At 36.3% G+C, this 26,417-nt stretch overlaps 1 protein-coding gene and 1 non-coding gene across 2 annotated transcripts; both read right to left on the bottom strand.

Moving 5' to 3' along the window:
* Nucleotides 1-2,844: 2,844 nt before the first annotated feature.
* On the bottom strand, nucleotides 2,845-25,600 carry TMEM33 (transmembrane protein 33). The gene is made up of 8 exons (XM_045531731.1): nucleotides 25,398-25,600; nucleotides 25,140-25,211; nucleotides 22,439-22,533; nucleotides 21,759-21,946; nucleotides 18,114-18,181; nucleotides 17,052-17,185; nucleotides 13,145-13,228; nucleotides 2,845-8,339 (listed from the first exon to the last, which is right to left on the bottom strand). The coding sequence occupies exons 2-8, from the start codon at nucleotides 25,182-25,184 to the stop codon at nucleotides 8,210-8,212; spliced, it is 744 nt and encodes a 247-aa protein (XP_045387687.1). The 5' UTR covers nucleotides 25,185-25,211; nucleotides 25,398-25,600; the 3' UTR covers nucleotides 2,845-8,209.
* LOC123624915 lies at nucleotides 13,488-13,589 on the bottom strand. The gene has a single exon (XR_006730276.1). It is a non-coding gene; the product is annotated as a small nucleolar RNA U13 (small nucleolar RNA).
* Nucleotides 25,601-26,417: the final 817 nt, after the last annotated feature.

The raw sequence follows: 26,417 nt of genomic DNA, 5'->3' as shown, positions 1-26,417 counted from the left end.
CAGTGAACATGATCTGAATGACGATTCTACTCTAATGATTTCCTTCCCAATTATCAGTCCGAAATTCTCACTGACTTGGTTAAAATCATGAAAAATAATCCCTTTTAGACCTTGATTAGATGGTTTAGTGTAAAAACCAACTAGAAATAAAATCAACGGTCAGCTCATTTCCTCCCCCGAAGATTTTGTATTACATGCAAAATGAGGGCCACTGGAATTATTGTATTTTTCAGAAAACTTGCCACTAGGGGGCAGTTTGCTTATAATTAAAATAAGATTCTACTGTTTTAACATTTGAGAATCTGATAATTACCAGTATAGAGAAAACACTCAAAGAATAATTTTATAAACCTGCTTCAAGGTTATTTGAGCATTTTAATTTCAAAGACTTAAAACATACTGATGTTACTGAAAGCATATTAACACTATATAAATATATATTAATATTTGGTTAAATATAGTGGCCACAAAACCATTTTAGAGCTAGTGAACATAAATACCCGGATAGAGCTGTAACAAGTCTCCTTACAGATCCTTTGACTTTGCCACAACATTAAAAGACAAAAAACAGAAACAAACCCCCTCTGGTAGGTTATTAGGACAGATGTTTACTTTGAAAAAATATTTTATTCCTAGCAATATACTCATATAATTAAAAACATAACTAAAAATATAAAGGAGCCCAAATTAAAATATTTTCCTTAAAACTGTTCTACTATTTTTGTAAGAAATGTTTCTTCTGATTTTACTTTGAAATTGAGGGCTGTCCTCAGGGAAAGGAAATAAAGTTCATATAGAAAACAGTAATTCAGAATAAGCCCAATAGTACAATGGCCCAAAAGGAGATTAGGTTTCTAGATGAAGTGGTTTAAAACAAAGTAATTTTTAAACACTTCAAAAGATGAACTATATGCTTAGAATATTACTAAACTGAACTGCCTAAATGAACCTGATAATTCATAGTATCAAGAACCATTATTTCAGACTAGAGAAACCTGAGCATCTGATAGTCTGAGTTAATGACAGAAAAAGGTAAAGAAATAACCCATTTTATTCTGGATGACTGCATGTTGACTTGAGTCTTTGGTTTGTTACTTAAATAAAATGGTCTACTACTAGTCCATCGCTAGTTAATAATGATTGTAAAGCTCCAAATTTGAAGGATTTAAAGAAAAATACCACAAATTACTGAGTATTTTCTAAGAGGATTTAAATTTTAAATTGTGATTAAATTCACCTAAATCGTACAATCTATTTGATATCCATTAATGGTAATATTTATCTCAAAGGTAATTAAGACAATGGTCCTAATATTAAATCTACCTTAATTTAGTGGCATAGCCCCAAATTATTAATCCCCCTTCTTTGGTTAACAGGACTCTCTCTGTTTGCAGAACTGAACTGCCCCTATTCTGTTTCTGGTGAGACTGCCAATCAAAATCATACATCTGCATGTTTTTAAGGAAAAATAGTTAAATACACCATCTGTTTTTAGGAGGGAGAGGAAAGAGTGGAGAGGCAAAATCTCTCTTTATCACTTCCCCAGGAAGATGGAGGTTTTGATCGGTGTCTTCCTTTGAGGGCAGCAATATAGTGAGAGAGGTCTTCCCTTTACGAGAAAACACTAGGATTCCCCCCCTTCATAATATATTTATTGTTATGAAATCCTATAAGCCTTTTCATATCAGGGCATTACTCCTAGTCATTTCTAGTCACCCACCCTGAAAGACCTATGCTAATTATTGCTAATTTTTTATAATGATCTTAAAAAGGATCCTTATCTTCTAGAGATACATAATGAACATTTTACTGGTGATGTAACATGAGATACATAAACCAGGAAAGGGGACAGTGAGTGGGGGTGAGGACAGGGCACGGTGGGCCTCAGGCAAAGACTGTGAGGGCTGGGTGATAACACCAGCGTTCATTACACTGTTCTATTTTCATGTATGTTCAAAATTTACCACAGTAAGATAAATAAATTTTTAAAAAGACAGATCACCTGCTTAGACTGATAATTCAAAATTCTCAATGCACCACTTCCTTGAGAAGTCTCCATTCACCCGGCCTCAAGGAATGAAATATTTTTCCCTTCCCAAAGCTCAGAACTAATTTTACAAACAGCTCCAAATATTTCTACATGCTAAAGGGTGGAGCATTATCAATCAATGTTTATGTCCCTAAGACCAGCCCCTACACCGTTAAATCTTTAGGAAATCAATTTTCCTAACACCCTTTTTAATGGGGTTACCACTTTTCCCCTTATGTGGTCAACTCATTTACTAATTAATTCAATATTTATTCACCTACCAGAACTGCTTTTAAACAAGTGATTTCCATAACACCTCTTAGATTATCAGCTCCAAGTGGACAAGGATTTATTTAACTTGCTAATACAGCGTATTGCCTAGCACCAGTTGTTAAATTGCCACAGAAAACACGTGCCAATTCTGAACACCCAGAAGGGAAATATATTCCTCTATGTTATCCTGTGTTGACGGATGATTTTGGATATACTGTATATTGTGAATCATTTTATGGTTATAAATAACTCATCCACTAGGCTATAAATTTCACTACATAAAAGAGTACAGAGGCAAGCAAACAGCTGAGACATCCAATGTAATTCTTTTCTTTTTTTCCAGTTCACACCTTAGACCACATTTTTCCCAGTTTCACATTAGACCTCAAAAATCACAGTGTTTCCATTATTTGTGAGAGGCTAAAGACAGTAGCCGTGTATCCAAATTCACCTTATTCTAATAACAGGGCAGTTAAGCTCAAAGGAAAGCTGAATTCTAACTGTAAATGTTCTTTTGCAAGGTAACATTTTAAAATCCGCTTAAATCCAGAGAGATTTTTATTCCACAATTTGATTTTGACGTCAATAAAATCTCAGATATAACAATACAGATGAAGAAACAATTTAATTTGTATTGAAATAAACATTAGACATACACAGCACATGCAGTGAAAGAGGGTCACAACAAATTACAAGTAGAGACACTATTTGCTCAATCACCAAAGCAAGCCCTTGATACTCCCAATTTCACACCATTTAATTTATCATTCGTGCTGATTTAAGCAGAACACAGAACAAATATGGATCCCAGGGTTACTTTCACAGGTACCAGCGTGGATAATTTACTACAGTGATCCAATTTGGAAATCAGGAGGGACCAGTAAATCGCTGCATGGAAGAAAGAGCGAATGAGGTCCTTTTTCCTTAGTGTCAGCAGGCTATGATTATTATGTTTATTAGATTTTCTTGAAAGGACTTCACATTTTCTCAAATATGCAGGAGAACTATATTTTCCCCTCTGAGCCCGACATTAACATTTATGTGCTTTGGTCTTGAATACAGGGGAATGATGAATTTTTCAATTTATTTTATAAATGTATACATTCTGTATAGTATTGGCCTGAAGAATTTAACTCCCTAACCTGGACAATATTAGATATTAAAAATTGATTCAAGAAAAGTTACTAAGAAATGCTGACATACTATATATACAAATTTTTTGTTCAATATATCCCATTATATAAAGCACCAGAAGTAATGCATTTATAAATCAAGCAGTTCTTATGACTGTTCCTAATCTCTGCAATCCTTGCACATTTGTCCCAATATAGACACATCATAAATGATAACTGTCAAAGACTCTGCCCATTTGGTCTCAACTTACAAACAGGTATGTAGGCAAAAATTAATATCAAAAGGAATTGTTCTATCTTAAAGTTACAAAGGAAAATAATAAAAGTTTGGAATTAAACTGTCATGAACAAGAAAAAACGGTCAGTTTCAAAGTGCTGAGCCTATCAAAAAAGTAGCTTCAGAAGGCTAATGCAGGAAAAAATGAAATGATTCTTAGGCCCTTCTTTGTCTTGGAATGAGTTAATTGTTAGATTCCTGCAAAGATATCCACCTATAATTTTTTCCTATTGTTTTCTAAGAAAGGAATCTGCTTTAAATTTTAAAAATACTGTATTTCTTGTCACATTAACTCAAACTCAGTGCAGGCCAGATTTCCTATACGTACAAGAAGAGGAAGACTATACAGTTGATCTTACACACAGGAGTATGTTCCCTCTAAAGAACTCACCTGAATACCACTTTAGAACCTAAATGTTTCCTAGATAATCACGACCAGGAAAACTCTTGAACTTCTGGCAGCTCCTTTCTTATCCTCAGTACCAGACCCAAAAGCTTTCAAGCCTAAATGTAAGAAGACTGCTCATTAAAACAATCTCTGGAAGTAACTCCTGGATTTATACAGGTCTGCCTTTGGTATACCACCTGCTCAACTACACTGTTCAGGAAGGCTCTGTGGAATTCTCCTAATCCTAGAGAACTCCAGTGAGGTCTCAAGAGAAACGAGTCGTCTCTGGAACTCAAACTTGATTTTCAAATCTAGGTACCATTCCTGATACAATATTCCAAAATTTCAATATGCTTTTATATTACTGTGAAGAGTCTAAATTTTAAAAGAGGTTAAACTGGCTTTATATAGTATTATCTACAAAATGATGAAAAAATTTTAAGTATCATTTTTCTGTCCATCTGAAAACGAAGGAGAAAGAACAATTGTAATGGGTGTGCTTGGGTGACTTAGGCACTCACTCAGTTGAAAAGAAAAACCAGGAGGGACCACGATCTGAATGATGCCACTCCCAATGTGGCCTATTTTCCTGTTTTCCTAGATAGCATGTATCGACAGAGTACTTCCTGGGAACATCTCAGTAGTTAAAAAGTGTACTCATGGAAAATACTTACTAAATATTTGTTCAATATTGAATGATCACACATGTAAAAGGGTCATGAAATTCAGATCCTTGGTTTCATGGCTGACACAGCACTTTCGGTGGCATTTAACCTTCCAACACGGCGTGGAAACGGGGCTGCCTGAGGAAAGGGGGCCACCTACCGACTAAACACAGCTGTCTGGGGCTCCCTTCTCCCTTGAGGCTTTCATTTCTGACTAAGTATCAAAATTAGTCTAATTTGGGTGGCAGCTTTGAGGCTGGCAGATCCTAAGGAGATTTAGGGGTGGGGTAGAGGTGTTATTAATAGAATAACTATATTAATCAAAGTAAATTCCTTAGTGAGTTAAGGGTCCTTGTACCTCAATCCCTCAAAATTAATTTTATTCATTCTGATCTAAAACCTTAAACACCTCCCAGTTCTACTTATTATAATACATATATACTCATTTTCCTTTCCAGAATAAATAATATTCAGGTCCTAAATTTACAAACAATCTGAATTTCTTTCTTAATCTTTAGGAAGAAGTATATTGATAGCCTTGCAGTTCTTAGTTATATAACAGAACCCATTAATCTTTCATAACTTCTAGTTTTAATATTAGCTTCCCTCTGTAAGGGATATTCTTAAATATCCAAATTTTTTTTTTTTTTTTAAGTTAGCCTTCTTTCTTGCTTTCTTCCAGGAGCATCTACCTCGGTGCATTTTATTCTAAGAAAATTTAAATACAAACTGTATTTAAGAAAGTTCTCCTTAGACTGCTGTTAAATAGAGTTTAAATTAATAAGGAATCAGGTATACAAAAGGAATATAGAATCCTTGATAGAGTAAAATAGGTTTTGTATGAGGCTTCTACTTGTTCAAGATGGTTTAATATTTAAAAGTACCACAAGAACAACGGCACTATACCACTTCCTGAAAAATTAAGTATTCTGGATGTTAAATCAACTTCTTTTAAACCTGTAAATAAAACCAAGTTCAGCTGTGCACTGAGAGCTACCTTCTCCTGCGACATTCATTCTATGCACTGTTATTATGGTTCCTGAATGTTGATTTGATAAGTGTACGTGTAACACTATAATTTCAGATGCCAAATCAGCTGGTTGCAAATATTCACACTGCAGAATCTGTAACAAGTTCATGCAAACTAAACATCTAAAAATGCCCAAATTGTAAAATTTACTTTTTCATGAGTTTAAGAGTATTTTATTTATATATTAAACCTTCCTTTAAGAAACAAATCTATACTTTCATTCGGTCAAACATGAGCATATCAGAAATATAATCCTGCTGTGTGACAAAAAGCCTTGATTTAAAGCAGAATGCTTTACAGTGTAGTAATTTTAATGTTAAAATTCTTTTTGTTAAAACCAACACGAATTATTTTCCTTAGGGAAATTTTTTTGACTAACAGTAATTTTCAAAAAAAAAAGAGGAAAACCTCAAACCAGAAACACACTTACGTAGATCTTTAAAAGTAAAAGACAATCATGGTAAAAACAGAGCACACAAAAAGAAAATAAAAAATGGAAAAACTGGTAAAATTCAAATAAACTTTGTACTTTAGTTATTATTATTGTAGGCTTAATTTTTTACTTTGCATAAATATTCCATAGTTGTGTAAGATGTTAACTTAAGAGGAAGCTGAATAAAGGCTATAAAAAACTGTACATTTTTGAAACTCTTCTGTAAAAGATAAAAAAAAATTGGAGGAAAAACACTCTAATAACTTCAAAACAAATAAGCCTTCAGCTGCCAAAATTTTCTGATATAATTCAAGACTCAATTCTTAAAAACATAATTAGAAATCAGTAGTACATTTACTTAACATTATAGTCACTTTATTGCTCTAGAAAGTTTAGTTTTTAAAACCATCAGATTACAGATATAGAGATAATGAGATCAGCCACACACACACAAAATCAACTACATATTGAGGCTGCTTCTCCAACTTAGTGGATAAATATTACAAAAATACAAAAATAGTTGGTTCTAGTTAAGGTATCAAGTAGAACTTTTCTTGTAATCTATCCTAAGAAGATCATCTTTCTATAGATTAGGAAGTTGAACAAAAAAGAAAACTGATGTTACTGTTAAGTTACTAATCAATGCATTTGAGAAATCCAAATTACATGCAGACAGAAGAAAACTGGTTACAAAACCATTGCATTACTCTATACTAAAATTGTGCAATTTTTAAACATTTCCAATCATGCAACAGTAATGAGGATCAGAATGAATTTCATAACAGTTGATGGGAGCTCAATGAATGCGATTTAACACATTATACAACCCAAATCACAGTTGCATAATACATCCAATTCCCCGAAATTTACCTATGCATTACAAGACTGAAATGCACACTATTCCCCACAGCTCCTGCCCCAGTCCCATTCCCAGTCAATTTCCTTACCTATAAAACTTTCCAATTAAACTTTTAAATCAGATTTCATGGATAAATATGTAATCTACAGGATACTCTTCATTATTATTTCAGAACAGACACAAATATAGTCAGATGCTCAATATTCATTTATGTTCCTTTCAAACGGCATCTGAACTGCCGCAATTGTCTACAAAAATTCAAGCCTAGGAAACCGAGAAAATTGGCCGTCAAGAATCTGAACTGGGTAATGCTACAAACTATAATACTACTAATAATTTACGTGTCCACATTTGTCAAGGAAGGATTTCCTATTTCAGAAATGTTACTCAATGGATCTATGAAAGGAAAGCTGTGTTACTGTTTTCTGATATAAAATGGTTAGATAACCCCAAATGTATTTGTCCAACTGGATAAAGGCTTACAAGTTGAGCCTTTTGAAAAATACTCAAAGCCACAGAAGTACTTATAGAAATAAAATTTTAGGTCACAGCAAATGATACATGTAGAATTCCTTTTATAATGGTACATCCAAAATAAACCTGTCCTAACAAAGCAGCACAAAATCAATTCAGTAACAATCTGAAGTGAGATACAGTGGGAAGTGCTTCTGTTTAAATCATTAACCAAAATTACTAGAAGGAAGAATACTGTCTCAAAATTTAGTGAATTCTCATATGTTAATATTACCATAACAAACTCATGCCAAATATAAATTCAGGTTACTAACTCGGTTGAAACAAATTTTAGAGCTATTTTTACAAGAGAAATGAATGTATTTCATGATATAGGCAACAACAGCATCTTAAAAAAAATGTGGTACATTTATCACTAGATACAAATTTCCTTAACCATTAGCAACACAGCATAGAAAAATTTACTCGTAACTTTTTAAGCTTGATTTAACATGCCAGGAAAATGATTATTTTTCCATTGAGATGCATTTATGTAAATTCTGTAAATCGGATTGAGGTCAGTAGAACACCTGGAATTTACAAGCCCTCGCAGAAGTACCAGCTGCTAATAATGCTTATATTATATCTATAGCTTAACTGGATGTTCGACTACGCAACTGTTGGTGCCAATCTGCTTATAAAGGCAATGCTCTGGAGACAAAGTCTTCGCACGATCAGTGGGCAAGCGGGCTTCATTATTATGTGTTCAACAACAATCCTCAGTTCATTAAACAACGTCCTGCAAGATAAGAGTTTTCTTTCAGAAACATAAGGAAAAAGCAACCATAGGCACACTCTGTTTCACTGCACTTCGCTTTACTGCACTCCACGGCTACTGCATTTTTTTTTTTTTTTAACAGATTGAAGGTTTATGGCCACCCCGAGTACAGCAAGACCACAAGCACCGTTTCTCTAACAGCACGTGCTCATTTCATGTCTCTGTGTCACATTTTGATAATTCTCACCATACTCCAAACGTTTTCATTATTACTGTATCTGTCATGGTGATCAGTGATCTCAGATGTTGCTACTGTAACTATCTTAGGACATCCCAAGCTGCGCCATGGAGGCGGAACTCAAGGAACAAACGGTACAGGTGTTCACTGCTCCCATAGGCTGCTCCCCATCTCCCGCTGCTCCTCAGGCCTCCCTATTCCCCGAGACACAACAATATTGAAATAATGTGAATTAATAACCGTACAATGGCCTCTAAGTGTTCATGTGAAAGGAAGAGTCACACATCTCTCATTTTAGGTCAAAAGCTAGAAATGATGAAGTTTAGTGAAAAATGTGTGTCTAAAGCCAAGACAGGCCAAAAGCCAGGCCTCTTGTGCCAGTTTGCCTGGTTTGAATGCAAAGGAAAAGTTCTTAAAGGAAATTTAAAATGCTACTCCAATGAACACACGAGTAAGAAATCAGAACAGCCTTACTGCTGATATGGAGAAAGTTTTAGTGGACTGGATAAAAGATCAAACCAGCCATAATACTGCCATTTTCTGACATAATGCTATTACACACTTAATAGCCTATGGTATAGTGTAAATATAACTTTTATATGCACTGGGAAACCAAAAAATCCATGTGACTTGCTTTATTGTGATATTCACTTTATTATGGTGGTTTGGAAACGAATTCACAGTATCTCTGAGGTATGCCTGTAATACTAAGCAAATGCTGATGAAGGAATTGACCATAGCCATTAAAGAATTTGAAGAAGTAAAAGAAATAAATAGAATGCATTGTACAGAACACACAAAATACACACAATGAAATTCTCAAACTCAACACCTTTGTCTCTCTTTGGGTCAAAACTTTCATTTAACAAAGGCATTTAATAAATGGCTATCTCTGAGGACTGAGTTTATGGATTACCTATTTTATTTTTCTTTACAGAAGAATCACATCACATTTAACTTAGGCAAATTCAACTAGTTTTTAAAAAGAGAACAGGAGAAAGTACATAATTTGGGCAATCCCACTATTTCTTTAAGTATACATACTGACTCTCAGAGATTTCCTCATCTGTAAAATAAGAACATGTACTTCATAGAGTTGTGGTGAAGTTTACTATTATTATTGTTTTAGAGACAGAAGCTCACTCTGTTGCCCAGGCTGGAGGGCAATGCTGCAATCATAGCTCACTACAGCCTCCAACTCCTGCGGTCAAGTGATCCTCCTGCCTCAGCCTTCCAAGTAACTAAGACAGCTGCATACCACCATGCCCAGATAATTTTTATAATTTTTTTGTAGAGTTGGTGTCTCAGTAAGTTGCTCAAGCTGGTCTTGAACTCCTGGCCTCAAGCAATCCTCCCACCTTGGCCTCCCAAAGTGCTGGGATTACAGGCGTGAGGCACTGCACCCGGCCTCAGTTGCAGTCAAGTTTAAATGAGACAACATAGAAGATGCTCAATAAATGTTACTTCTCAGATCATTCTACTAATTAAAATGACTCTCTTTTTTTTGTCTTCAGACTGAAGCCGAACTCCTCAACCTAACATCCAATACCCTCCACAATCTGGTCTCAATTTAATTTTCTACCTCATTTCCTGCCACTCCCTGCCATGGCCCCTATCATTGAGTTATGATGCATGTTTGTGCCCAAAACAGTGTATGTACTTTGCCTTTGCCTAAAAGGTACCTGCTGCCTACAAGGTACTCTTTATTACATATTGTACACATCACATATGCATTATGCAGACTAGCACAGACAAAATCATGTATACTGTACTGTAATTTTAAGTGATTGCAGGAATCGAGGAGAATTTTAGCTGTTCACCATTTGCACCTCATGTGCTGACTCAGCCTGCATAAAGGTGTAGCTCCCGCTCTATCTTTCTGTACCCTGTTTTATTTTTATGGTTAGAAAAAAGAAATCTACTTTTTACAACAAGAATCTGCTTTCACACAAAGACAGGAATAAAATTTGGAAAGATGGACATTTATCCAGAAACTTGCTCTTCCTGTATCTCCTATCTTTGTGACAGCACCATTACTCACAACTCTTTTAGGTTCCAGGCCAGAAACTTGGAGGTCTTTATATTATTCTCCTACCCCAAGCCCTAGAATCCTAACTCCTAAATATATTTCAGATTTGTTCCCTTTTTCCTTAATCACTGGATTAGTTCAGGCTCTGGATTACTCTAATGACCTCTGAATTGATTTATCTTTTTCTCCTCTTAGTAAGTCTGCAATCCATCTTCTGGAATATTTCATTATGGGGGTTCCCAACTCCTCCGTGTTTCGACCTTCAAAGGCTCTCCCTATCTCAAAGTAAAACGCAAACCGTGGCATGATCTAGTCCTTTCTACAATTCGCCTTTCTGGGCACAGATCATTGTCACCTCTCTGTACTTCCTGAGCTCAAGTCACAGCCAACACTGCTGGCTGCCGAGCACTTTCAGGCCCTCGTGTGCTAGAACTCGGGCTCATCCTTTAGAAGGAAGGAGGCCTAATGAGGTCAAGTGCTCGTCTAAAGGCAAACGGTGATTTCTGTTATTGCCCCATTTGTCATTGGCATAGACCAAGTCACAGACTTCCTTAACGCAAGGTTGATAACAGAACTTTCAGCGATGATAAAAATGTTGTTCATCTGTGCTATACAATACAGCAACACATGGCTTTTGAGCACTTCAACTGTAGTTAATGTGACTCAAGAACTGAGTTTTAAATTTTATGAATTTTAACTAGTTTAAATGATCAGATGTGGCCAGTGTGCTGCACTGGACAACACAGCTATGAACAATCCACACTAGACATCTACTAAGGATGATACCATCAACTTGAGGGTAAATATCATGATAAGTAATAATGGCACAAACTGTGGATATAGATGGCCTTAAAACCTTTAAACAAAAGAAGTGTAGTATAGAAAATGTAGTGTTACAGCCTGTTTATCAATATTTATAAGCTCAAATATTTTCCATTTCCTTCTCACTGTTTTGATTAAAACGTGTGCTTATGAGAGACCTTTGAAAATGTTGAGTAGCACATTTTTGTGTTATCTTCATTCACTGCTATCCTTCCTTTCCCAGTCCAATGAAAACTAAATTTCTAGATAAACTGATATTTAGAGATATGTGGAGAAAATGGAAGTGGAGAAGGAAGTACAGAAGCACAGAAAAATGCATTTGCTGATGAAAAAAATGGATTTCAGGGCAGAGAAGATAATGTCTGAAATGATACAGGGACCAGAAAGAAAACAGGCAAAATGTCATGGAATCAAGCAAAAATGAATGTTAATTTGCTACTAGGGACTTGTTATATTTCAGGAAGTATTACAAAAAGACATTGTCTAAAAGAGCATAAAAACATCCTGAAAGGAGAATCAGATCATAGAATAAGGAAAATAAACTACTGAGAATGTCACAGAGTCTAAGTATTTTTAAAACGCTACTTCATTTTACCCCTAGGAGATTATCTCCTCCACCAATGAAGAAATTCAAGTTTAAGTAACTTGCCTAAAGTCATAAATCTACTTAATGAGGGCCAGCATTCAAATTCAATTCTTCTTACAGTACTTGTGAAAATGTAGAAATCGTGTTAATACACTCATTGGATTTCTGGCTGAATTCTATTAAACTTGAAAACAAAAACTATGTCAACATTAGTATCTGAGTAACATTTAGAACACTATTAAAAACAGCTAATCATTTTAGTTTTACTCTAGCTTTTGAGATCAGAATGCATAAGTTAGTGTATTTTAATGTATTAATTTAAGCCTCCATATCTGAAAACTACAGTAATTTCCTAAGCTATTTCTCTGCTTCCCCATTTTTCTGCTCCAAACTATTCTGCACAAGCTATCAGAAGAATATTCTGATCATATCAAAACCATCATTGCCATGTATCTAAAAAATAAATTCCAAACTTCTTACCCTAAAACTCAAAAAGTGTATGATATGGCTGCGGCATGCCTTTCTAATCTTAGCTCCAGCAACTCACCGGTCAGAATCTCCATGAGAGTCAAACAGGTCTACTCAGTGTCACTCAACTCCTGCTCCTACTGTCTCCCTACCTAAAATGCTTTTCCCTATTTTTACTGTCTATTCAAAGGCTTTACTCCTTCCAGAACGCATTTAACCTATTTTGTGAAACCTCCCTAGCTCATCTATCTTCTGGCCCAGTGACCTCTCCCTTTTGTGGACTACAGTATTAACACAATAAAGCCAACATGGTAATTCATCATATATTGGCTTGTGAATCTGTATCCTAAACTACTGCTTATTTTATCATTTGACAAATGTTTTTATTTCTTCAACTAAGAAAGTTCCTTGAGAGTGGAACTTATGTCATACATAGTTTTAAATTCCCAAAGCTTTAGCAGTGCTTTAGAGGTGGTCAAGCTAACTCCAGTCTTAGTTTCTGAAAAGAAATACAAACACTTCCTCATTGACCCCAGTCAGCTCTAAGGCCTAGAATTTAAATTTACAAAAACACTGCTTGCTTCTAAATTCTAACATATTAGCTAAATAACTCTTAAGAATTATAAACACTATACCTTTACAATATTCTCAACAAATAAAACAGATTTAAACTAATCACTTACCGACAATATGGATTTCTTCTTGAGGAATATCGAAGAGTAAGGAATCTATAGTATATAAAAGGCTGGAGCAAACTTCCTTGCCCACTGAAATAAACAAATACGAGAGTGCTAAAGATATATTATCAATTCATATACACACTCTCAAAACTTAAAGGCAATTCAGCTGGAGAATTATGTGTACCTTCATTCATCACACGATCACAGTCATAGCATAGCTAAATCCAAGTTATTCTTTGAAGGCAAATAAAAGAAAGTATATGATTGGTAAAGAGTAAAATATCATTGTTTAATTTTTATAAACGTACTGATGTATGTGCTACTTATGAATTTTCATCCTTTTTCACATCAAACTGGCAATGTGCCGAGGTCAAACAAGGTTTGAGGGAGGCGCATCTCAAACATGAGGGTGAAGACCAATCGTCACGCTTATGAACTACAAAAGGATACTTTTAAAATTTTACAATACTCAATAAATCAGAAAATATCACATTAATAATTCTATAATTGCCACAATTAATGAAATCAAGTTTTAAAGCTTTGTTAAGATATTCAAATAAAAAGTGGTTTATTTTATATGAACAAAGAAACAAATCTGAATAAAATTATACTAGTTCACTAGAAAATCTGCGTAGCCTATGTTAATTAGTGCTCTTGGTTAAAAGTACAATTATAATATCCCAAAAGTTGTGTGAGTTTATATTTATATGTCGATGAAATTCCAAGTCTAGAATTCTTCCCTGAGAAAAACTATCTGGATTAAGACATTCACTGAAATAACCCGCAGGGCAGGATGACTCGGCCACTCCTACTATGTCTATCCAATGGACTCCATACGCAACTACTTAAATTCTTGGTTATGAAAACCACATAGTAACTTTTTAAAAAAGCAGAATATAAAACTATACATATTATTACAACCATATTTTAGAATTAATTTTGGAGGAAATATATTAAGATGCTAACTGTGGTTTTTTAAGTTAATTTTTTAGCCTTTTCTTCTAAATTGTGTGATATTACTTTCTCAACAAAAATAATTTACATGATTACAAACTTATCACTAAACTAAATGCCATATCCATTTCCCCCAAAAAATAACTTGACAGATTTTAACTTTTTAAAGTACAAATATACACAATACACAAAATATAAACAGAAAATATTCACTTAGAAAACCAGTTTCCCATCATCTAAGTTAGCATCTTCTTCAAAGTTATAGCACAATCTCTATAATACCCTTCCAGAAATTTATGTACACAAGTGTATATAACGACTAACACTAAACAGTGCTCACTTTATAACTCAGTGAATCTGGCAACTCTAGGAGGAAGGTGGTATCATCATTCCCAAGAAACGGAGACAGAAACCTATGTCCTTAGGCATGCGTATACTACCCCAAAACATAAATGGGAAACAACCAACTTCAATTGTATCTTGGAGATCGTCCGTATCACAACACATAAATTACATCATCCTTTTTACAGCTTCAAGTATTTCATCTATGCTTCTACCATCACGTAACAAAGCTCCCTACTAAATATTTGGGATCGCTCCAGTCTATAGTTACAAATGAAGCTATAATGATCGTCCCTTTCAAGGGTAGCATATAAAGAATAGTAATGATTTAAAATTGTTTTTAATTTTATTGTTTGGGTTATATTCAAGTTACATATTTAAAGCATTAATAGCTTTTCCCATTAGGAATTAAATACAACTTTATAAGCTAATATAAATTTGAAAAAAATAATAATTCTCTATTGAAATACTTCTGATAAATTCTCATCTCCTTTACCATAATCTTAAAAACCAAGATAAGTTTGTACATAATAAGTGTTTAAATAAAATGTTTAAGAAGCACAATTGAATTAATGGACCAAAATGAAGTTTTTGTCTGAGTTTGCATGGCATCTCAGAATTTCATCAAAACTATCTTAAGCTGACTTAAGAGGAGCATAATAAACTACATCGCTTATTAAACAGAACCTGAAGGTTTCAGAATGTAGACATCAAGTATACCCATGTGAAAAAAGAGTTTTGGTCTCTACCATTTTAACTTTCATCCAGTTTCATGAAACAAATCATAGAACCTGGTATGACCCCAGAGCAGGATTAAGTGACCCAAGAAACAGAAAAATGAATCAAAAACTAAGGGTGCCAAAAGTTCCTTTTAGTGATAAAAGTTTGTATCAGGATCACAAAAGAGAGAGGAGACCAGACCTATAAATTATGGGGAAAATACTAGAATTTAGATCTTGTCCCCTTGTCCCAGATTACATTACCCTTTTACGTGCCTTCAGCTTCCGGGTGATAGAAGACTTTCATTAAAGTTTAGGGTGAGTGTTTCAGAGCTAAATAATTTACAAATACAGCTACATCAAATCCTGTATTCAGCATTCATGGAATGCTGCAGGTGGAAGGATTTTAGGCATTTACCTATTTCAACTGACACTAGTTTTTAAATGAGGGAAAAAAGTCTCAGAAGGCTAAATGAATAGTCAAATCAACTAAAATCCAGGTCTATAATACCCAGTAAGAAGTCTTTCCATTCTGTCATTCTAGAACTCTATTGAGATTACATTTTCTAGTTCGGGACCCCCACAACTTAAGCAACATGTGACAATCCTGGTGTTCTCAGAGGGAAGCATTACTTAAAAGAATGGAACAGATGGATTTATAGGAAAATCTGTAAAACTCTGTCCTTAGTTTGGAAAGAGACTGCTAAAGGAGTAACTGTCAGGCATATGAAAACCTTACTAGCAAACCAAAGCAATGCACACTAAAAATTATAAAATACAACTGTACAATTAATAATAGTTTGCCACAAATGAGCAAGTTTATGGGAAACAGGTAATACATTTTAAAGGACAATTTGGCATGGTCTATTAAACACAAAATGCACCTAATTTATGCTCAGCAAAATCAGTTCTGGTATCTAACGTTAAAGAAAACCCTGGCACATTAGGTATGAGCATGTAAAAAGATGTTTACTCCATCAATATTTGGAAAAGTAAAAATATGGAAAACCATGTTCATCACCAGGGGAACAGGTAATAAAACGTAGCACAGTCATGTGATGGAACACTACACAGCCGGTAAATGAAAGAAACCAGAACTGTGTGTGCCAACACAAACAGGTCATGAAAACATACTGTACTGAAACATACTGGAAAAAAGCAACACCTTTGAAGTAAAATAAAAACTAAACAAATAAACAGAACCCCACACCCATGACATAATACGCATGTTCTACAGATCTGTGTAAGTATTTTTAAAGGACCACACACTTGCACACATATCGAACTCCTGGCCTTTGGGAGGGAGAGGACAGAACTGCAAGTGGGATTTATAGTCAAGTGATATTTTAGTTTTTCTTTGTAATGTCCTGTTACTTGTAAAACTAAAAATTGAAAAAGCAATCACCCAGGTAACAATGTAGATTATTTTAAAATTTAAATGCAAGAACATCATGCAGATGTCAATGCTATTTTAATGTTTTAATTTTTAAAAGGAAGGTTTTCTTTATTCGTGTGTTATAACTAAGATACAAACAAAATAAGGAGGCAATGGCGGGCAACTATTAACACAAGACCATAATTTTTTTCCCTAGTATAAGAAAAATCATCTTAACAATGGCCGAATAGACTAGAGTTCCTAAGATTCTTTCAAAGGTAGCGATTTCAAAATGTCAAACAATAAATCACAAGGAATGATAAATAAGACAAATTCCTAGGTTTACTATGTTTTAGTTTCTCTATTACAAAATGAAAATGGTTAGATAAGGAGACTGTTGAGATCCATCTAGCTCTACATGCTAATACCTACTTCAACAGACGTAAGCAGAATAAAACTTGAATTCATATCTTTGTTTACTTAGTCGTCAGCCTTCCAAAACAAATGTATTTTTTCTTACCTAAAAAGCATAAAAACTGTAGCAGGCATCAAGAATATTTCATTACAAGCAATGAATTTCAGAATATTTTGTTGATTAGCACTTAATTTGTCCAAGACAGATCTCAGCAGAGGTAAACTATTTGAACCCTTTGCCTAAAACAAAAGAAAACAAACATTTTTCATTACTCAATTATTTTCTTTCTTTAGATAAACAGAATACCCAAGAGGCAATACAACCAAAAGCCAATTATTTGGAAATGATGGTATAAAACTTTACAAACTATTTAAGGACAAAATGTCAGTGTATTTCCTCCTTTGTTTTGTGTACTTAAAGACTTAACAAAAAAATAACTTTAGTACTAAAATACTTTTTATTCTTAGGTATTTTATTTTTCTTAAGAGAGATTAGATTATTTCACCAAAAACGTGGTTATTTCTCTCCAACCACAACAAAATCTGACTATCAGTAAATAAAGTTAAAACACCTGTGACTAGTAAGCTAACTAATGGTAGAAATTAGAGTCTAATTATTGCTGTGACCAAAGAATTACACGGAAAAAGAAAAAGGCAGAAATCTGGATATTTTAATTCAAATTTCAGCGCATATGCAGTAAATCTACTTGGCACACTAAAGATGGGTTTAATGTTCCAAATTAGCAAAAAAAAAATTTTTCAGGAAAGCAGGAGTTCTAAACATTAGTGTAAAAGAGATTCATTACACTCTAATTATCTGGTATGTTAGAATTACACATTGACAGAACAAGAGATTTCTGACAACTCATGAAATTTAAGAAATAAGAATTATAAAAAAAAAAAAAAGAGATCTATTTCAAACTTCAAAAATTGTTCCAGGGACTTGGGAATAATTTTAAGTGTAATCCTTTATCTACAAAATATGCTCATTTGTGAAACTTCAACAATAAAAACTTCTAAACTTAAAACTTTCAAAACACTAAAAAATTTTTAACAAGTTTGTAAGAAATAGAGACTTTTTGTGACAAACGCCAAAATGTCTTATAAGTCAAATTCATGTCAAAGATCTACAATCCAGGCATCAAAGAAATAGCATGGTTTTACTTACATCAAGGACCTTTTTCGTATACGTGGCAGCGTGAAGCAAAGAGAATAACAAGACTGGAAAAATACTCACTGAAGAAAACAATTAAGGAAAACATTTAAAAGTCATCAAGTACTTTGCAAAACATACTAGGTACCATGGCCAACACGCAGATCTGAAACGACTTCTGCTAAAATAAACTTGGTGGAATGGCTTCTGTTTTACTGACACACTTCAAACCAAGTCAAGTTTTGCTAACTGCAAAGAAGTGATTTATTTCATTTTCTAAAACTCACTGTTTTTTTGATGAAAAAATTAATAGTGAAAAAAGTTGCATTTATTTGTTGGTTAATAAAACATCATAAACATTTGCTAAATTAAATTGAAATCTAGGCCACCTCAAAGGCTTAAATGTGGCTTTTAACCCCACAACGGCCTTCCTAGCCACCCTCAGCCTTCAAACACAGAAGTCATCTTTTACAGCTATTTTACCAATCTCAACTGCTGAGGAAAGTCTGAGGTAACGGTTTGAAGAGTAGTTCCCAAATGTTCCTCAACTAAAGAGTTTACTTCCTTCCTACCAAGACCCCATTACTGAGTTACTGTACCTGTCAAGCTGTTACAATTCTGTTAATTTATAAAAATAAAAAAGACAATGTATATTTGGCTTTGTATATAGTCAACTGAAAGTCTCCTTGGGTTACTTACAGACACAAGCAGAGAATCTTTATTTTTGAGTCCAACTGTTTGGCTTTATGCCATGAAAAAATATACAATTTTCATTCAACTTTTTGAAAAATGGAAATTGCTCTAAAGCCCCATTCTCTATCCCAATATCTGCCAGGTGGATTAAAAAAAAAAAAAAAACTTGTCAAGTATTTCCACCAAATAATACAGACTGTCAGTCAATCACAAATGGCAAAAATACTTGTCCTAAAAATATTAGCAGTTTCTACGAAATGAAGCGTTATATTTTGCTGTAGTAACTGAAGGGCTGACAGGACAGGAAGTGGTTAACCGACTTAACACAATCTGAGTATCAAATTCATTATAACCACAATTCATTTAGGACCCAAAGGCTCCTAGTTTCCAACTGATGAGTAAGACAAAGACTTACACCCAAGTGTTAGAAGAACTCTAACTCTCTAATAACATAGTTCTCCAAATTAATACCCTGACCAATTCTTTCCCACCATTCACAAGAATTAAGAAAAATCCCAACTTCCTGAGTAGAGATCATATAAACAGTTTTCAACTTTTTAATGAATCACAGACTCCTTTGAAACTGATAAAAGCTACAACCCCCTCCCCTAAAGTCACTGTGAAACTGCCGTTGCTTAAATAATTCAACTTGAACTTTGACACATATCCAGACTTGAAGCCTGATTCAGTTAAGAGGCAGTGTTAGGTAGTGAAAACAGAACCCTGAATTGGGAGTCAAGATACCTGGGTTACACACCTGGCATGTAACTAACCTCACTTTCCTCCAGCAAGTTTCATCCTCTATCAAATGATTAAGTAGAGATCGAAGCTAGAGATCTCTAATGAGTCATTTATCTCTAACAGTCTATAGTTCATAAATCCTTGACAAAAAATTCATAATCTTAGCTTTCAAAGTTACTTTTAAACTACATATTTAGAAAAGAGAAGAGATTAAAAGTCTACAATATAATCCCTACATACCTATCATTGATAAAGCAAGGACAATGGATCACTTTTGTAAGAACAAGGATCAAAACACAAGTTTGTAACATTACTCTGGGGCCACCTTGATTTATTACCATAATACCCAACTACCTTATGAATCAGATTAGCATTTCTTGCCAATTATTAGTTTGTTATTCTCCCTGCTCACTACTTTCCCCTGTAAGGATTTAAGGAATATGAAAACCTTAATCTTCAACATTTCCATGAAAGAGGGGCTAGCAAATACCTGACTGTACAGAAAAGGCAGAGAGGTGGTTCTCGCTGGTCACGAGTCTCAGGACTCACTCAACAGTGCTGAGCACCTGACCTGTGACAGGACTGCCCCAGAGCTCAGCATTAATGTATTCCATGTACTCTACATTGATTACCTGGAAAACACACTTTCTGTCATTTCTATTTCTCCCTCCAAAGAAATTTTAAGCTACTAAAAGGCATAACCAAAAATCTCTGCATAACTTCCCATTATATCTCAGAAAGGCAAGAATCTTAATACTGGCGACTGCAAATCACCTCAATAAATGTGACCAACAAATGCTGGTCAATCCAATGATATACCGAACAGATGTGATTGTCATTTACAGTTGCAGCACAATAATCATTTAGTGAGTTTTACCTAAAAATGAACAAATACAAATTATGATGGGACATTACAGACCCATGCACTGAAACATGAAAGACTTTATCCTTACGTTTCAAACTACTTATATTACCTTGGCAAAGTAAGGAATTTAAACGGAATCTCCACATACTGTATAGATAAGTTACCCACATACAAATATTTTTAAACGATACTTCAGTGTTCCTCATCCATTAGTTGGAAATTAGTTAGGGCTTTTAAGTTAAAAAGACCTTGTCAGCATTACTACTTATTACCCCGTATCCTTATCATTATGTAACAGAACAATTTTTTCAGAGTGCTGCAAAGATTAAATATGTCAAGTTCCTATATATTGGCAAAATAGATGCTCAAGAAATTTCAGTTTCCTCCTATTCTCTTTTCCTTAAGACTTAAAAAAATCAAGTGAAAAACTTCATACTTCACCAACATAGGTATTCTCTAAATAGGTAATAGTCTTAGAGAAATTATTTTATTGTGCTTTACATTATGTATAGTTGTACCATAGATACTCAAAAGCTGTTAAAGCAGCACTTCTCAAAGCACAAAATAATTTCCAGAGGGAAAATCAACAGGAAAAAAAAAAATCAACAAAAAAAATTACCAAACACTGTGAACTCTTTTAGTTTCACAATGCACATCGGAATATCAAAGGTTCAAAGGTAAAGAATCCCATTTAAAAATGTTTAACCTAATGTTTCCCAAATATACTGAACTGTAGACCTCTCTCATTCTTCCCCTCCTTTTTGGAATAATACCCATTATCTTCCCACAACACACTTTTTACATGTGAAAACATATAAATTCCAAATGAATTATTTCTCATTAACTCCAGGGATTATCCATACGTTTCCTATCTTCTACTCTACAGCAAATATTAATTTCTTTTTATTCATTAATTATCCCATTCTCTGCTGAAGTAAGTTATTTCTTGGTTAATTTCCGTTTGTTTCTAGCTCACTGGGAGCTAAGAAAGCAAAGAATTGAGGACCTCTATTTTTTAAAGAAAAGATATCTGGACACTTTTCCAAAGACGATATAAATTAAAGAAAATTTCACATATTAAAGTGAGTTCTGCACAGCCTTGCTTTGAATTTGAATTTTAAAATATCTATTCTTATAGAGAAGCTTACAAGAGGCAAAGACAATGATAGACAAAGTTTAAATTTCCCAAATCAGCTCTTCGAAGTTTAGACTTCATATTTAAGAGTCAGAAATTCTCACACATTTAAAGGAAGTGCCAAAAACAAACCCAGGCTTCATGGAATGCCCTCATTGCTGAAAAAATCAGAGGCAACCTCCTATATAGTTGGTAATCTCATTGCCAAAAAGGTAGAAAAGGATACTTGTAACAGGATAGGAATTGACAAAGATGAGTGAATACAACAGGTAGTGGCAGCTGTCTTCTAATAAAGCCTGGGCCAGGAATGCTCTGCTTAACTGGAAGTGTGGCAACCTTTGGTGTAGCCTCAGAGCACTGGTCAAAGCATTGGCCAGCAGAGCACGCTGGTAAAAGCTCGCTGCTTCATGCAACCTGCAAATTACCAGAGGACAGGCTATCGTAAGACATAAACAACTACCACATCTCTTCCTCCTTTGTGAATTGCATCATAATTGCACAACACCTAAATCATTTAATTGTCAATAGAAAAAAATTACTTGAACTTATTCTACCCTCTTAAAAGCATAACTTCATGTATATGCCCAAGTGAATTTTGTAAAGCAGTGATTCTTCCTGTCAAGTTGAAAAAATTCAAAAATTCAAAAAACATGAATTCATCTCATTCCCACACATCTGCTTTTTCCTCAGATTTTCAATGTGATGTTAATTTCACAAACCACAAGATACAAAATATTCCTCCAGCTGATGATAATAGTATTAGATTATTAGTGTCTTAAGGTTGGGTCTTGTATTTTATTTGTCCCCAAGCCCTTTACAGTTTCACAAGCCTTACACCTTGAAGGCATTCCATACAAACTGACTGAACAACTGAATAGCAAAGGCAGCAATATAAATAATACATACCCAAGAAGAGGCAGAACAAACAAAGCAGAGCAGTAAACTGTGAACAAGCGAGAAAGCCACATTGCTGTGTCCAGTTTATTGGTCATCAGGAATTGCTAGGTTTAAAAAGAAAAATATTGTAGTAAACTAAGCCTGCAAATTATGTTTTAAACATGATGACAGTGTAGTTTTATTCCTATTCAAAATGCTTAACAACCTTGTAACATTTGTTTTTTAGATCATTAAGTGAAAACTCTAAGGCAATTAACTGTTTCATGCATATACTTAATGACAAGTCCAAGCTCCTTGTTTTGATGTGGAAAGCACAGGAAGCACTTAAACAGAAATAAAGAAATACCAGTTGACATTTAAAAAAATAAAGACTTAATTAGGAAAAAAATCTGAACAAAAATTTAACTACAATTGTCTGTGTCCCTTCAACACTTAATAATGCTGGCTTCATCTATTTTAAAAGAACGTTAAATAAGAACTAATTGCTCTCAAGAGAATCATAATGACTATTCTTAGAAAAAAAATCTCAAATCCAAATAGGTAGGTCTCGGAGCTGAGTAAAAAGGCATCACATAGAGCCAGTTTGGATTAAATAAACCTTTTGAAGGAGAAATCTAAAACCAGGGTAATAGTAACTATTGAATTCGTTAGCCTTGAATGATTTGCCTTTATACACAAGGGCCTGGCATACTGTAAGTGCTCCAACTATGGCTGTCAAGTATTAAATGTCACCTGCCTCTCTAATTATCTGATTCTCTTTATCATCTCCAAGTACCCCCACAAGTCTTATTCTAGTTTCGGTGGCCCTAGATTAATCTTCCATATACCATTTTCTTCTCCATTTTTTTCCCATTCTGTCTTTCCCATTGTTGCTTTTTCCCCAACATCTGTGTCCATAACCATTAAAGCAAGAACTTAAAGTCTGTTTTTTCATTAAATTGTGTCTTATACTCAAATTCTAAACTGGCTTTTACATTTTTTGACTAGGATCTACATAAACAATTTTAACACTGAGATCCAATACAAACACACATGGGTGTACAAGGTCAGCAAAGTTTCACAAACAATAAGCACTTTACTATGGGTGATGGGTTTCGACATTTTCTATTTAAATTTTTGAAAATAGCTGGTTTTCTACTAAACTGACTTCAAAGCTCACTAATGGGTGTACCTGAAGTCAAAAACATTGTTCTATGCAATTTAACTTCATTACTTTTTGAAAAATTTTGGGGAAAAATGCAAGTACATCTAAAAATTCACGGATGTTTTATTGCCATGTCGTTTTAACCATATGCAGGTAATTTCAGAAATATGAAACATGCGTCTGGTTTATTCTATCCAGGTCTACTATACTGTGACTCCTCTAATTTAAATGATTAGCAGTAATCAAGTGGAAGGATGAATCTAGCTTACTGTGCTCAGTTTCTCTACAAATATTCAAACTGTACACTAAAGTTTAAAATTTAGTTTTAGAATATTCTCTTTAAAATCTATTCGTTTAGGGTGTTTATTTTGCAGGACATCATCGAGCTATGCATTTCATTGATACAGTTTTATGTATATTACACAAGAAAAAAAGCTAAAATGTACTGGTTTACATTTTTAAAAGTGAACTGCCCAACCACCATATTAATACACAGTTCAGGCAAAAAACATCACTGGCTCATTGGGTGAAAAATTGTTGGGAACAATATAGTCACAGTCTCAAAGTATCATGCCAAAGAACACTTTTCAATCACAAAAGGCAAAAAGGTTTCTTTACAATGGAGAATCAGGTGCACACCACCTTAACCAAACAATAATTTAATTCCCCACTGATGGGATAAGTCAACATAAAATGCGTATTTTACATACATATGTATGTATACGGCACTAAGGACACAGTATCACTTAGGTAACCTTCCTGAAAAAATGTTTAACCTGAATCTAGTCATGAGGAAAAAAAAAATTAGACAACTCCAATTTGAGGAGCATTCTGCAAAACCAGTAAAGACTCTTGAAAGCTATCGGTGTCCTGAAAGACAAAAAAGGGAGGGAGAGGGTAGGGGACTGTTCTAGATGAAAACAGACTAGGGAGAAACGACTGGTAAATTCAATGCGTGTTTTCTGATTGAATCCCGGACGCGAAAGCAGATCTGAAGGACAATCGTGGGACTTTGAACATGGAATGTACATTAGGTAATATTTCCCAAATGTGGCAACCGCATTGTGGTCATGCAGAAGAATACTTAAGTATTCATGGATTAAAAACTAGACGGCACTAATGCCCCAGGTACTGATAACTAGTTAGCTCCAGGTCAGCATCTTAATAACAATAAATGTACGAGAGCGTTGACATTTCTCTCCATCAAGAAGAACAAAGTTTAGAAAAAAGACCCCTCTCCCCGCTCTGCCTAACTTCGCCACGACGGCATACAGCGGGCGGACACGCTCTCCGCCAGCGCGAGCGCCCGCGCGGGGCTGTCACCGCGCACCTGCGGGTGGCACCTTCCAGCTCGGGGCCCGGAACAATCAGAGACCGGGGCGGGGAAAGAGGGAAAAGGCCCAACTTCCACGGCACCCGGGTGAGGGCACCCTGCTCCCGACCAGCCTGGGGTCGCCCCGGAAACGAGCCTGGGACCCCTGGCGACCCCTTCCCCCAGCCCCGCCCGCCCCGCGACCCGCCCGCGCAGCTTCCCGCGTCCTCCCGCAGACCGAGCCGGGCACTCACCACGGCGCCCGCCCCCTGCGGGCCGTTCGGGGTCGTCTCCGCCATGAGGGGCTCGCACGAGCGTCTGCGACGCTTCAGTCGCGAAGAGAGAAGAGAAAAGGGACAGAACGTCAGCGCCGGGGCCACGACCCGGGGAGCCGGCTTCCCCGTCGCGGGCCCGCCGCGCCCTACGGAACTCCGAGCCCGCACCGGGCAAGGGCCCCGCTCGCCCCGGTGCAGCCGGCGGGACCGAGGGCGCCCGCCGCGGCCGGGAAGTACCTGTTCCGCACCGCCGAGATCAAAGCGCGGCTTCTAGAAAGACCGGAACGGAGGAGGAGCTTCGCCCGGAGGCCCTCAGGAACGCCGCCGGCCCCAGCTTCCTGCCGAACCCGGAAGTGCTCCTTTCATTTCCGTGGGAAGAGGCGGTGACTGGGGAGACGCCGGGCGGCGCGCTGAGGCATGACGGGAAGTGTAGTTTTCCCCGCGTGCCGGCGCCACCTGCCCTGCAAGCCCGCTGGCTCCGGGGACTGGCGAGTGAGGCTGGCCAGGCGACGTTTGCCTCATCTCCAGCTCACGGGATGATCCCCGCTCCCCATTTCCAAGCCATGAACTCTCTGCTCCCTGACATAAAGGCCCAGAGACATCTTCGCTCCCCCCTCCCGGGGCTCCCTGAATCCCGCGGTTCTGCTTCTAACGCTGATGCTTCCCGCCAGCCCGGACCCGCCTGCGCGCCGGGCGTGGGGACGACACCGGCCGCGGGGGACGGAGACACACTGCAATCACGGCACAGGGCTTCTGCCACAGACACGCCCGGAGCCCGATACTGTAACCGGCTCCATAAGCGAGAAAACATTGTTATAGATTTTTTAAATTTTGTTGTAGTTCCCTTATGTCTCAAGTTCCCAGGCCAGTGAGATTCGCTGGCCAGGACTTTGTCACTCTCTGCTGCACCGGCGCATTTTCCCTTGAGGGTGTCTTTCCCAGAAAGGGCAGGGCCTCCTGGAAGCCACGTGACGACCACAAAGCCTCGCACCCCCTGTTCGTCCGGAGGGGACGGGATCGGTGGCGGCCACCGCAGGTCGTGCCCGAGGCTGGGCACAAGGCGGCAAGAATGACCGGTGTTAACCCCCAGCTCGTTACACTGCTAAACCCCCACCTGGGAGGGACTTGGCCGCCATTTTTGGATTATGGGATGTTTGTAATAGCGTCATTTGTCACTGTGCTTTCGACCCTGCACTCCACCCCAAACGTGTCATGATGCTCACTCCCCTCCCCCCATTGCACCTCCAGGAAAACCCC

The sequence above is a fragment of the Lemur catta genome, chromosome 19 (genome assembly GCF_020740605.2).
Source record: "Lemur catta isolate mLemCat1 chromosome 19, mLemCat1.pri, whole genome shotgun sequence".
Classification (NCBI taxonomy): Eukaryota; Metazoa; Chordata; class Mammalia; order Primates; family Lemuridae; genus Lemur; species Lemur catta.
The sequence above is the reverse complement of the archived record's forward strand: the minus strand, read 5'-3'. Positions and strand labels throughout refer to the sequence as shown.